This window comes from Amphiura filiformis, chromosome 20 (genome assembly GCF_039555335.1).
Source record: "Amphiura filiformis chromosome 20, Afil_fr2py, whole genome shotgun sequence".
NCBI lineage: Eukaryota > Metazoa > Echinodermata > Ophiuroidea > Amphilepidida > Amphiuridae > Amphiura > Amphiura filiformis.
In genome coordinates, this window is record NC_092647.1 from 8749274 (window position 1) to 8764774 (window position 15501).

Sequence of the window (15501 nt, forward strand, 5' to 3'; positions counted from 1 at the left end):
AATTTTGACTCCGTTCCGTTTTTGAAATAAAAGAATTTTACGAAACTACCTCATTTTAAGCCCGTTCCACGGAGTCGAATATCTCGAATGCGCAGTGATTAGCACTCCGAATACAAAATAATCAATTGATATTTGAATCCGTGGAAAGATTTGAAAATGAGGGAGTTTCGTAAAATTCTTATACGAGGGGCAGTCAGTATGTTTTAAGAGTTGACTCGTGACGTCATATGTGGATTGTTTTCATGGCATTTCTCAATGATTACATAAACACTGTACCTTTGTCTTTCATACAACACATGTAAAAATTATATCATACACATGATTACGTAACAGCATGAGCATAAAATCAACAGACTAGGGACACTGCCAAATCACGCAAAAAGGCGGGCCTTTTAAATTACAGAAAAAACACGTGTTTAAAATGTCCAAGAGCAGCAAAAGTACAAGGTGCATATGGCTAGTTTTAGGCAGAAATAAACACTAGGTCCTCAGTTTGCATTTGGTAAAATATGAGACTTAGCATTAAACTTGGGTGAAAATGAGACGTCTGGAAACTTCAACAACTTTAGGGCTTGAATGGAAGCAAAATTATTCTGCAAAAATGGCGAAAATGAAAAAGCAGTTATTACAAATGACATTAATTATCTCCAAAATGAAACAGACTAAAATTTAATGACTGGTCACGTGTGAGAGCTGGTACTCAGTGCAATGATAACTGGTGCAAATTAAACAATAATCTGCGCATGCGTAGGTAGGATGACCGATACAACATGGTGGAAATGCACGAAAATGGCAAAATTCCATGTAAATAGGGCCTAAAATATTACAAAATGCTATGAAAATTTGAATTTAAATATTCATATGAATTTTTATGGATGATCTCAACCTGAAATGAACAGAAAAGTTTTAAAATAAATTCCTCATTCAAACGATGGCCTCTCTCTCTGTACCACTACTTTTTGTATAAATGTAACAATGGTAGAATAACGGTTATATTTTAATCACGGATTCAAATATTTTCTAGGGAGATTCCCGTTTTAATGTTTGGAGATTAGTCAACAGAACTGGCAAAAAAATTTAAATTTCCACGTTTGCTATTTTTGGCAATATCAAGATTTTTATAGAAAGAAAAACCTTGTTTTTGTCAAAAATAAGACACATTTGATTACGCATTTTTAATAAACTAAAACCTTTACAGCCCAACAAACATGGTTAAATAAACTGGTAGTTTGTGTTCTATTACTGTTCCAAAAGGCAGCATTCTCCATACTTTAATTCCCGAGAAAATATAGAAAATACAACAATACCTCATTTCAGCCTCTTATTTCCCTTAACAAAATCGACTCAATTTCACCAGGTGACTCTAGACCATTGATTTTATGCTAATGCTGTTACGTAATCGTGTGTGCGACATAATTTTTACACGTGTTGTTTGAAAGACAAAGGTACAGTGTTTATGTAACCATTGAGAAATGCCATGAAAACAATCCACAAATGACGTCACGAGTCAACTCTTAAAACATACTGACTGCCCCTCGTATTTCTCGAACGGTGTGGTCAATTGTCAAAATTCAAAAAGTATATAATAGCTGATATATTTCTCAACCACACCAATTATTTAGTTATGTTTAGTTGTGGCGTTAAAATACCCAAACAATTAAGTTTCCAACGATACAGTTCTTTCAGGGACACCCTGTATACCCGGACTTGGTTTCCGTCAAAACAGATCGATGTACATGTCTATTTTTAAATTCCCATTTTGACGTGTTTTTAAAACATTTCAAAATGACTATTATAAAAACATAATATTATAGAAACTTTGTGCTAATCTTCCTGGAAGTATTTAATTTCAGGAATATCTTTAAGGTCTGCTTGCTGTACGTATAAGACACTGGGTTCGATGTGATATGATGTGAATGTATTATCATGAATGCATCACAAAAAGGGAAATTATTTAAAGATTTGGAAAAGGTAACGAGATATTGCTCGTTTAGCTGATACGAAACAGAAAAAGAACAGTTTTTGTATTTTCCTATATGTGGTGTGATCAAGCAAAATCAGTCTGAAGTTGGGCATATTCATTTTCATTTGTGTGTATATAATGCATTTGCAAAGCTACATTTTGCAGAAAACCCCGTTGAAATTGAACAAATTGTTCCAAAGATATGAGCAGTTGAAGAGTTTCCAAAACTGGGGGGGGGGGGTCAAAAAAGTTTTGTCTGTCAAAAGCGGGGGGTCAAAAAAGTTTAGCGGTCCATCGAGGGGGGGGTCAAAAAAGTTTTCGAGCGAACAATTTGAGGAAGACCAGCCCCCCCTACCAAAGTATTAATGAACACTCCCTAATGAGCTCCTTTGAAATCTCTTTGATTACTTTATTCATTCCTTTTTTGTGTCAGTTCCTGCAGAACTGACACCTTTAGTACAGGTTTGACGATCACGTGACAATTCGAATCATCATATCGAAATATCACGTGCTCTGTAAAAATATCAATATCGATAATATTCGTCAATTCAGCCCCAAACCAAATCGCCCACATGCCAATTCGAACCCTGTATATTGATGTACAAAAAAAGTTGGCCAAATTGAACTATTTCGTGATTTTCTCCATAACCGTTGTTTTTACACCAAATCTGTATATTTAGATGAATTGATGTCTTGCATTCGGTCACAAACCAATTCGTTGTACTTTGTGCAATAACCCTCTATCTTTTAAACCAAATATCCTAAAGAGTCGTGTGATATGTCGAACTTTTCCTCTGTATCATAAAGAACAAAACAAGTCAGCGTTCGCGTATCTGTACGTAGCCGCGGTTTGTGGCCCTCACAACACGGGCTTCCGGTGAGCTGCCGGTCCTAAGAAATGGAATATTACTGATAAATATATAAAGATGGCAAAATCAGTAAACCAGTTTAAGTTACAAAAAGAAAAGTCTAATACAAAATTACATCTAATAGGCCTATTTAGGCATTATTTAATGACCTCACCCCCCCAATCTCCACTCCAACTATCAATTTCTTGTGTCAACTGTGGAATGTCTATATGAAATGTTATAAATATTTATATTGGTTCTTTCTTTGCATGTTTTTCTCCTCTTTCTTTTTTCTTTTATTTGTTAACTTTGTGTAATTGTATGTTGTAACTTAAGGCAGTGTAAGGGGGTGCTTGCTTCAGGCCTTTGGGCCTTTTGAGCATCTCCTCATTCAAATGTTGTGTCTTTTATGTTGATTTGAATGAAAATAAAATGATGATGTACGATGATGATGATGTACATCATTTCCTACAGAGTGTGAGATATGTCAAACTTTTCCCTTGGGTCATAAGGAACAAAAAAAAGTCAGTGGTCGCATATCTGTAGGATCATTGGTTAATAAGATATAAAGTCACTTTTTTTTAATTTTTAACCAAATGTCCTAGAGAGTCGTGCCATTATGTCAAATTTTTCCTCTGGGAACAGAAAAGTCAGTGGTCGCATATCTGTAGGATCATTGGTTAATGAGATATAGTCACTTTTTAATTTTGTGCACTTAACCCTCTATCTTTTTAACCAAATATCTTCGAGTCGTGCCATATGTCGAACTTTTCCTCTGGTCATAAGGGAAAAAAGTCACTTTTTTGTACGTTGTGCACTTAACCCTCTTTTTTTTACTTCTGGATATCGTTTGGAGTCAAATGATTTTTCATTTTAAAGCTATGATATATTTTCTAAACAAAAATAATATTCATTAACATAGTTTATCCCTTTTGGTCAATATCGAATTGTTTTGTGGCTGACTTAGCTTGGGGCCAAATGCATGAATTGGATATGGCCAAGTCAACTGTGGACGAATTGGTTTGGCCGAATCAATCTGCTTCCAGGAAGTGGCGAAAAATTACGTACTTTTACAAGGCAAAAAGCAACTTTTCTAGGCATTGTTGACATGGTGCCTTCGCCCAAGAAAGTTTCCTGCTATAAAGACCTAACTTTTGAGATGGTTTGTATGTTAGAAGGTGCAAAATTAACAATAAGCTTAAAATAATTTACCGCCGGGTTTAGCAAGTCATCATCAACGACTTTGACAGATGACGTCAGACACAATCTCTGTCTTGATAATATCGGCATGGACTATATAGAGCACGTACATGTAGTGTGAGGACAGCTTTCAAACATAAGTCTTGATAGTAATACGCTGTTTTACTTAGCCTATATCTGGTGGCAGCAGCATTTTTCTACAGTCACGTGATAATGGCACCGGCGGATAATACACGGGGGGAACCGCCGGTGTCCACATTTTTTTTTTCCTTTTTCAGTTTTTTGTATTTTATCAGTACTTGAGCTGGTGGGGGAGAGAAAGCATTAAACTACATTCAGGAAAAAATATAACTCGAAGCAAAGATGAAGGCTCCATTTCAAAATCAAAATTACAAAAACAAAAAAAAAAAAAAAAAAAAAAACCCAAAAAAAAACACACAAAAAAAAAAAAAAAAAAAAAAAAAAAAAAAAACACCAGACAATGAGCAGGTTCAAAGACCCACAGAAGGAAGATGACAAAACAGAGTCCTGACCCAATCCGAATCCTATTTTGACCTTTACACAAATAAACCACCAGCCCCTACTTCATCACATACAGTGTTAATTAAACAAAAATATTTTTGTATTGCGCCGGTATAGGAGTTGCAAGGGCTTGATACTTTGCTGATATCGAATGATGAAATTCGCCATCTTCCTCCTGTGAAAAAAAAATTGAAGAATAGAACGCTGACGTTGCGCCAAAACACGCAGGCCTATGTAAGTGTATAATTAGGCCTATTTAATGATAAAATGAACTACCACTAAATGTTCTTGTCAGTGCTGCAGTGCAAAACTTCTCTTTAACATTACATTAAAATAATAGTTACATTGTAAATTGGAACTGACACCAATTTTTTTCAGGAATTCTTGTTTAAATTCCGACAAGGTTTGTTTTTTTCAAATGGCGGGGGGCATTGTGCAAAGAATTGGCTACTGTCACATTTCAAATTAATCTGTTTTGAAGATGACTAATGCTACAAATGAGAGTTATTGAAGTTCCTGAGCTGTATTTCCGACTCCTGGACAAATTCCTATATCCCATAATGCAAATCTCCCGAGCTTTTCCGGTGTCTGTATAATATGATACTTGCTGTTGAATTGATATAGCGTGACAACAGAGTAACAGGGAGAGATGGGAAGATGATGACGGTGTCCATTGGTATCTCCATGTAATGTTACCGCAAATGATTCATGGGATAGGACAACATGAACAGAACAGATAAGAATGAACAAATATTTCTATGAAATGAAATCTCAATGCAATGTCATTGGGTCCTGGCTGGAGCCTGGATGTGCTAATAGTCCTACATGGCCATATAGACGATATAAAACAGCTGCTTTGCGCCGCTGCTGGACTTCTTCATAGTCCACTAACCACTTACCCTTTGTGAATAATCCGGCTATTATATTTATAAAACAAAGATTTGTATTGACTTGTACACTATTGATAGATTTTCTTTCCATTATCTAATCTTTTCAGTCACTGCATTCGCTCTGTTTGCTAGCGCCTCAAGTGATTTTTCGAAATTTTACGATCAATAACTAAAATTAGTAAATCTTTTAAAAATCAGGATTGTTCAATAAGTGAGCCCTCAATATAATCATAGCAAGATATGTTGCATTCGATCTCCGGGCATTCGATAACATACATGGTCCTGTGTCACAACCTGGGGTACCTTTGTGTTACATAGTAATAAAATGAAATGTTTCAAACATTTTACCTACACGTCTCATTTGAAGTGCATTTTGACACCTTTTTTTATGGAGATCGGTAAAACAATGAGCCTAGTGCGGGCAAAAACAATCACAAAAAACAGAAAAAGAAAAGAGGATAAGATTTTTTTTTTTTAACGTTTTATCGCAAAATATAGGTGCAAATACCCATAGACCCTGTATTTAGCGTATAAAAATGCCTGAAAGAAGGAGGAGGCTTTTTCTTAAATTCTATTCTTCTGGTAGATATAACTTGGTAGGTGTATTAATACCCTCTATGATCAATGATCACAGAACCTTCAAGAAATGTTTTCAAAATTAAAAAAAAATAGAAATTAATAAAGTTATGACTTAATTAAAAAATAATACAAATTAATTAATAGAAAATATCTCAGCTTCCTCGACATCTTTTTTCAAAATTTTAATAAATAGAAATAAAGTTGTAACTGAATTTTATAAATAAAAATTAATTTGAAGCGGCCTCAAAATAGGAAGCGGAAGGGGACGAGTAACATGGGTTTTTTTTTATTCGGCCTTATCATATCAACTAATGTTTTTACAATAACAAACTCGTGTCATGACTGATGTAAGTGACCTTATTATGAAAGTGCGGTATGCAGGTAATGCACCAACTTTGGACAGGAAAATTCCAGATTTGGGCTAATTGTACGCAATTGTGTGCAGTGCCGAATTTTTTTTTTTCGGCGTTTTTCTCATTAAATTAGGGTCCCGTTCAAAAAATAAAATAAACTGGTGTCTAGATGTAAGCACAGTTAACACACCAGGAAAATTATAAAATATACAACCAGCTAGTTAGGCCGGTTCAGCGCGAACAAACATGCACCTGGTCGGATCCCTTATGTGATTTCCTACGGATACTCCTACGAATCACACAACAAAACCACCTTTTTGGGTACCCCAGTATATAACACAGGATCACATATACTTTACTTTTACTGTCGCTTGTGATAAACACCTGTTCAATTTCGAGTTCAACTGAATGCGCCGATTTCGTAAAAATGGATGCAAACTGTTCCTCAAGTTGAAGGGATTCAGGAAAAGAATAGTCTTTACTATCTGCGATGTGAATGTCGGAAGATGATAATTAAATACGAATGCTATTGAATCCTATGGAATCCAACATATCTTTTAACTAATTGCTGTGTAACATGCTATAGCAGAAAATGCAAACTATTCTTTTCTGAAACCTCTAAACTAGGCGAACAATTTGCCTCAACTTTTACGAGTAACTTTTCGGAAGATGATAATTAAATACGAATGCTATTTAGTGGTTAATAACTGCGCATCGGTTATTTGGAGGGCATTGTGAAAAATCTAAACATTTTGCCTTTGGAACCGAGGAATATCCTGAGGGCGTAGCCCCGAGGATATTCCGAGGTCCAAAGCAAAATGTTTAGATTTTTCACAATGCCCGACATATTACCGATGCAAAGTTATTAACCTCATTCATAACCGTCACTTTGATCTTTTAACTTTACAAAATAACACAAAATGTTCCTAAAAAGTTTGTAAAATAAACTATTTTTACATCTTCCCTTTCCCAAAATCGATCAGGCTAAAACAAGACGACCAATAACAAAAGTGCGTATCAGAATATGTGCAAATATGGTAGCGTGCAATCCAAATACGGCAGCCAGCGCGCGCGCAGTTTGTTGGACGCACAATACGGCGCACGCAGAAGTCAATTGTGTGCGACATTGGAACAATTACGTTTTCGCAAATAATAAAATATGATTGGATCGCACGCATCGCGTTTATTAATGAGGTTATGAATGAATCCTATGGATTTACGAATATTTGAGTAACTTTTATTTTTGACCAACAAATCGATAGACTTTTTGAGCCCCGTAAGTTTCTGGGATTCGAGGCGCATAATTTATTTTTCAATGCCCTATACGATCGATCCTATGAGGTCATTTGGGGGGTCTTTTGAGGATCATGGTCTCAAAATACTGCTTGGCAGACAACATTAACAGATTCAGATTAACAGTTCAGCATACCCAAATTAACAAAAATAAGCTAGTTGCCAACTTTTACCCAAACTTGCCGGTGGGAACGCGATTTTTCTAAAATAGAATCGGTCTACTGTACATCAGTTTAAAGCAGATTGAGGCCAAGTTAAACTACAAATACCTTGATCGCCTGTCTTAAACGTAAACTACCTGTATTGATATTCGAAATACGTAGACTTATACGAATAATTACCAGAATCGGAGCAGTTGTTTCCTTTAATTGTTATTTCCCCACCGTCGGCACCATTGGAAAAAGGGATTGGTTTTGTCGTATTCCTGTAAGAACACGAAAATCAACAAATTATTAAAATAGGCTAATAATGGGCAATAAATACAATATTAAAATGATTCATAATCAACTTTGGCAAAATATAATCGACATTCGTAAATGAAGGTAAAAACATCAATTGCTCGATGCAAGATTTTCAACATTAATTTCGAAACATATTAAACAATCAGATAAGTTAAAGGCGCTATTTATTGACTTTGTTATTAGATAGATACAAATCCCAACGAAACATTAACTGTCTTAATATTGAATGTTTTTTTCGTTGAATATCGTATTTCAGTCAAAAAACACACAAGTACGCTAATTCTTTTTTAATGTCACCATTGTCATACAGGTAGAACGACTCAATGCCAATCAGTCATATATCCTGTCTATCACTTGTCTATCGTATGCATTACTTTAGGCTAAAAAAATAATGCGATGTCTCAAAGCCCTTGGCAGTTTCAAAACCGAATGCGGAATGAGATTTTTTTTTTTTAATATTTTTTAAAATTGAATTTTGAATTTTTGAGTGTCATTTTTGAGTCATTTTTGAGTGTTCAAAAGTACACTGCATAAAATTGTGGTTGATTTGCACAAATGAAATACAAATATCAATTGTTTTATACCTAAACAAATGCGAGTAACTTTTCTTCCAAATTTGTCACAGAATTTCATGATTTTACGACAAAAAACTTTTAAAAAAATGGAAAATAAAAAATGAATTTGCTGTTTCAGCTGCCATGTACGCGCCAAGAAAAACGAACGCGCAGCGTGGCTTTGAGACATCTTTTTGTTAGCCTTATGCAAGTGTCAGGTGAGGCAAGTTTTGTTTTGTCGACCATTTTGTAATGAAATCACGGCCCGTGCAGTTTGATATCGTCTTCATCATTGTGTTCTTTCAAGTAGGGCCTATAAACTGCGCATAATGTTAAAGCAAAACAATAATTGAGTCAATTTATGTTTTCAGTACATGCAATATCTTATTCTGCAATTTTGACACCTCTTTGGATCTGCAGCCAAAGTCCAAAAGATCCAAAGCGGTGTGAAAATGTACAGAATTTTGCATCTATTGACAAATATAGATATATTCCAATTCTATTATTATTTAGATTCAATGTCTTTTCCAATTGTAAGATATACTTGAAATCTGAGCATGATGAACAAAGAATAATAATTGACGTATTATATTGATTATTAGAGAGGTTGCGATGTTGCATACGTTATGCGGTCCGTGCCTTCGTACGGCATTCATACGTGCATGCACATATATTGCTAATTGAGATTTTAAGACGAGACTATAAAATAATATACCGCTTAAAATTAATTGTTTTCCAGTGGATATCTCATGACTTTAACACTGATTCGCACAAATTGCAGTAATTATTTTTAAACCACCAGTGAATCAATAATATTGTTAGCTATGCCGTGACATAACTCGCATCAATTGTTTAACACAAAAGAATAACAGTGGATTACCAAACTGTCCGATTTTCCTTTAGTGTATTATTTTGTCAATCATACCCCAATCTCAACCAGTATTCTGCATGCAGCAGATGCAGCTTTATCGAATATACCTCTGCAGACATAATGACATGAATAAACGTCAAATTCTAATCCCCATAACCAAGTTTGAGCTGATCATATGTTGGTATTCTATATTATTATATGTATACATGGTATTGTTGTATGCCACGGGTGACAGTTACAAGTTGCATCTTACCTACGAGTATAATTACACACTTGTGTTTTTGCAGACACAACGGCCTGAAACTTAACGAGTGGCAAGTCCATGTGTCAATCATAATTTCCGCTTATGCACTGCAGTAAACGGATTCAGGAACTTCACTATTTTAAGTATAAGGTCATTCCCAGTTATGATTAGTAACCAACCGCCGCCAAATTATGGACGTTGTAAATATTGTATGAAAATATTATATTTATTTATAAGCCATGCTTATAATGTTATATATATATAAATATATCCAAGCAGATGCTATGGGCAGTTGGTGGACTTGAGATATTTAGAGTTGAAAAAATAATATGTGATTTTTATTTTCACATGAATTCTTTTCAAGATAAATATAGTTAAAATATAGTTAAACCCAGGTTGGGATTTGTTAGAAATATATAGCAAATGTTTTGATTAATCTGCGCGCTAAAATACAAACTACAACTACATTGTTTTAGGAAAATTTAAAGACTATTTGTTATTAAGGGGGTACTACACCCCTGTGGTAAATTTGTGACTATTTTTGAATTTTTTCAACAAATAATAACACACTGGTAACAAAAGTTATGTATATTATTGGGGCAAGGAATCCAATTATTACACTGAAATGTCAGTGACTCAAGACAAGCGGTTCAGTATATATGATAGGAAATGAGGTACATTCTAGCGGTACCTCTTTTCTTATCATAAATAACGAACCGCTTGGCTTGGGTCACTGAAATTCCAGTGTAATAATTGGATACCTTGCCCCTATAATATACATAACTTTTGTTACCACTGTGTTTTTAGTTTTTGAGAAAAATGCAAAAATAGACACAAATTTATCGAGGGGTGTAATACCCCCTTAAAACATACGTCGGCATTATACAATAATTTATGTAAAGAGTCAAAAACGTCAAAAATTCCGTTTTGCATGATTTGGTGGCGACGTTTCGGGCAAAGACTGCGACATTAAAAACCTCATATGTCATTTTAGTATTGCACTTCACATCCACGTCCATATTTTGAATGTTGTTTTTCTGGTTATTTCATGATTAATTGCTTTATCTCATCTGCCCGTTAACATATTTTTTTTATTGTCAATAAACCATGGGAAACTGTTTTTTTTTATTAACATCCTGTTGTCAACCAACTTTTTAAAATGGATAGCAACGGCGTAACAAAATCAAGTTCCATGTTTACAGGTTGATTGGCGTGTTTCCTACAGCATCCTTCTTCTGACAGCTTTTAAAAAGACACGTTTGAAGATTTGCACGTGTAGGTGGCATATATCCACGATAATGTCCTGTTGACAGATTGTCTTCTCCCTATGATAAAAGACTTTTAATTAAATTAGCTCGTGATGTTAAGGACAATCAATGATGTATTTATTCATGAAATATCGATGTTGAACATTAAGTTTCTACATGTATTATAACCAAGCCAATTTTGATAGCAGTGGCTCCGGAAACGGGGGCATGGGGGCCGGCCCCTCAATAATTTTGGTGAGGGGGCCCAAGTACCCTAGAGCCCCCCCCCCCATAATCTGAGGTAATATTCGTAATTTTAGGGTAAAATTAATAGTTTTAGGATCAGATCCGTATTAAGGTACAATTCACAATTTTAGGGTATAATTCAAAATGTAAGGTAAAAATGTATGCATTTCAAAAGGGGATACCTCCTCCCGCACCCACCCCCTCACCTAATATTCAAAATCATCCGGAGCCTCTGTATAGAGCTTCTTTTGTGCCTTCGTGGATAATTCTATACTTTTGTCCAGCTATTCAAAAACAGGTTCTTATTGCTTTTATGTAAGAAACACAAACTTTCGGATGAAACAACTAGGTTAGGGCTTGGTTAGTTTTCACAACTAAATTTAAGAGTTAACTCCCACAGTAAAGGATGTGGCGCATGTACTGGTTACATATACATTGGCTGACCTTGAGGTTTCCTGGTCCAACATGTCCTTCATGTAGTCAGCCATCAGGCTCACCTCATATGAAGATAATGAGATTAACGGTGTGGACATTGTCCAACTTACGCGATACTCATCATTGGCACTATCCAGTGGGCTGATTTTAGCCAATCGTTTTACGCCCATTCAATATGATTTAGCATAATTATTCCATAGCATGGTTGTACAAACTAAACAATTATACAAGTTGGTGAGAATTGACACTGAATTGGCCTACATTGGTTTGTATTCGTCATGTGCCGGGTCATGTGTAGTATATGACATAGTGTAAATCTCAGTCCATATGGAGCAGATCAAGAAGATAATGTTTTCGTTCAAGAAATTCCCTTTTAAAAGTGTTTTTCATCAGTTTTTAGGTCTCAGAAAGTATTCGTCATTCAAACTAATCATGCCACAGATTGAGATTCAACAGCATGCGTAGATGACGCATGATGGGTGAAACAGGAGTCAGCGGACCTACCTTTACATGTACTCATATTGTTTCAGTGACGCTCTAGGATATATCCAACTTTTTAGTTTAAACAGTTGTAAATCTTAAAAGTATCGCAGTTATGTCCGAGAGTCATGTAAGGTCTTATGGTATTTTCATATGGATTGAAATGATGTAAAAATGTTTGTACAAAAACACTACTTATCTCCAGTGCGTTGTAATATTTGGATTGCCAAACATAAAGCATATTTAGCAGACATCAACACAAAGTGATGAAGAGGTTGGAAAGAAAGTGTGAACTTCTACACCCCTACATACACAAGTCTCAATCATCGGTTTCTTTAAAATAACAAGTATCTTGCAAATGAGACCAAATATTCCACTTTATTGCCAACATTATACATACTCTAAAGGTATAATTATTATTATTTAACAATGTTTGAGCCGTTGCTGCGCCTTTCTATGCTAAGTCACCTTTCATGGTATGCCTAAACTTATTCTCTTAAACAATTCCCCGAAGAGATCTACGTGTCCAAATGGGGTCTTTATTTTTATGTGTTGATAGCAAGACCTAGTGGAAAAGCCGGAAAGTCATTACCCTACTATTATAGTGACGCACCTTATTAAAGGTTTGAACTTGCTTTGTCTTGATAAGATGACGCGTTGACAAAACAAACAGATGTGAACTCCTTAATGCCAACAGGCAATGCCAGCTATTATACGTTTCAGCCAAAATGTCACCTCTTTGAAGTGTATTAAAGTACGCTGATGAGACAGATGCCCTGTTCAATCCTTAGTAAAACTAAAAGCTGTATTGATTTTACATTCAGTTATTTGTTCATTGCATCTACATCCACCCGGGACATCCACGAACCTTCACAGCCAATGTGCTCGGTGTGTGTGATAGGTATGTAATCCCTCTCTGGAACAGCTTGTCAGAAGCTGTAGTTGGGGCTACCACAAGCTACCACACTGTCGGCATATAAGCAGAGCATCTCCAGTGTCTACTTCAAATAACTGCATCCATCGTACATCACTCTGAGGTGGTATCCTGATTGAAGCTTGTATTGTAGTTGATGAAGTGATTTGGTTCTGCTGCAGAGGCAGAAGCTATATCCCTCTGTTGGATTATTCTTGGTATTTTCGTACAAAAGAGTAATATACGATGGATGCAGTTATTTGAAGTAGACACAGGGGATGCTCTGCTTGAATGCCTACAGTGTGGTAGCCCCAACTACAGCTGCTGGCAAGCTGTTCCAGAGAGGGATTGCAGCCTAAAATGCAGGTGTTGGTATCGAAGGATGTGTCTTCTAGTGATGGTAATAAGAGATATCAGCAGATTAGGGTATCGATGTGTAACAAGGGGCCTAGCACAGTTCCTTGGGGTATATCTAGTGCTACTACCATTTGAGGCGCTCTCGCTCGCCACCGCTCAACCAAAGTCAATTTCTAGTAAGCGATTTTACACTCGTCATAGACCGTGACTAAATATCGCTCGCTGCCAATCACTCAAAATTTAATCTAATTTGGTCTACATACAACATGTACAAGTTACAGCACTTCCAATGTATTCTTTAATAACAGACAATTCGTATAGCCATTAATATCCCTGAAAACGAAAAAAAGGGGTTTCAACAGTGCTTTACTTAGTGTTTCATATTGCTATGTATGATCTTAAATACCTATATAGATCACCCACTCCCCCATGTTGGTGCCTCTACAGGCTGAGTCAAAAAGAAGTAAACTCATGTTTGAGGGGCTGTAACTAGAGATCTGTAAGGAATCTGCTAAAAATGAAAATGTCATTGGAAAGAGCAAATTCTACACGTCTAAATAAAAAAAAGAATTGTTGCAATTGCTTACAGCAAACTCAAGTTATATTCATTTGAATACAACCACCCATTTTTGTAGCTGCACACGGTTTCACTTCCCAAGTACCTATTATATTGACTGGTAATGCGCGATATTCCAATGCAAATAAAGGTGTGGTTTCGATCAATAATTGTCACTTAAAGGGTTCTTTTCAATATGTATTTTTCCTCATTGCACTACATTCTATATTCGTGGACAGTAAGTATTATTGTTCCAATTTTTAAGAAGGGTGATGTGAATAGTCCCTCAAATTACAGGCCTATTTCTCTTCTCGATGTCATAAGAAAAATTTTTATGCATATTATAAACAGTCGTTTGTATTCTTGGTGTGAAAATAATAATATTTTGCCTGAAAATCAAGCCGGTTTTAGGAAAGGCTATATGACTGTTGATAACATTTTTACACTCCATGGTATTATTCAAAAATTTTTGGTCAGAAAACGTGGTAAATGTTATTGTCTTTATGTTGATTTCTCGAGGGCCTTTGACAGCATACCTCGGAATAAGTTACTTAAAAAATTAAGGATATTGGTGTTAATGGTAAATTGTATAATATTCTTTGTAATATAAACAATATTTTAAAATCGTGTATTAAAAGTGGCTCACATCTTTCAGATCTCTTTGATTGCCCCTTTGGTCTTCGTCAGGGCTGCCAAATTAGCCCTCTTTCCTTCTCAATTTTTATTAGTGAGCTTTCAAGACTTCTTGATGTTAATGGTGGTCGTGGAATTCAACTTGATAATAACACTGAAGTCAAATCATTGTTCTATGCAGATGATATTATTTTAGTTGCAGATAGTGTTGGTAGTTTAAAAAAACACATCGATGTTCTTGAATTGTTTTGTAATACTTGGGGCATGTCAGTAAATGTAGATAAGACCAAGGTTATCATAAACCGAAAAGGAGGCAAATCAGGAAGGTATGAAAAGTGGTTTTTCAAGGTAAAGAGCTTGAAATTGTTAGCGCCTATAAATATCTTGGTGTAATGGTTTCAACTGGTAATACTTTTACTGAAGCAACCAAAACGCTTGCTATGCAAGCAACAAAAGCAATGTATGCTTTAGAAAGTGCAATGAAAAAGGTTGGTGGTTTGCCCTTCTCTGCATATTTCAAAATTTTTGATTCAGTCATTGCACCTATTTTGCTTTATGGTTCTGAGATCTGGGGTGTAAAAAGATATGATGCGATTGAGAATGTACATATTAAGGCCTGTAAAAAGTTTTTAGGGTATCATACAATACATCAAATAGTGCTTCTTTGGGTGAGTGCGGAAGACCCCCTATGTATACTTTTCAGGTTGTGCGTTGTATAAAATATTGGTTGAAATTAATTTTTATGTCAAATGATAGATACCCAAAGAAATGTTATCTGATGCTTTTTAATTTAGATCAACGTGGTATGACAAATTGGACTACAAATATAAAACACTTATTGCAGACGTCTGGTTTC

At 35.5% G+C, this 15501-nt stretch overlaps 1 protein-coding gene across 1 annotated transcript in view; it reads right to left on the minus strand.

Annotated features, from left to right (window-relative positions):
* Positions 1–15501, minus strand: part of LOC140142709 (uncharacterized) — a 97760-nt gene that overhangs the window by 71879 nt on the left and 10380 nt on the right. The window contains exon 2 of the mRNA XM_072164705.1: positions 7990–8072. Coding sequence (XP_072020806.1) covers positions 7990–8072 — 83 coding nt within the window. The remainder of the gene's footprint in view (positions 1–7989; positions 8073–15501) is intronic.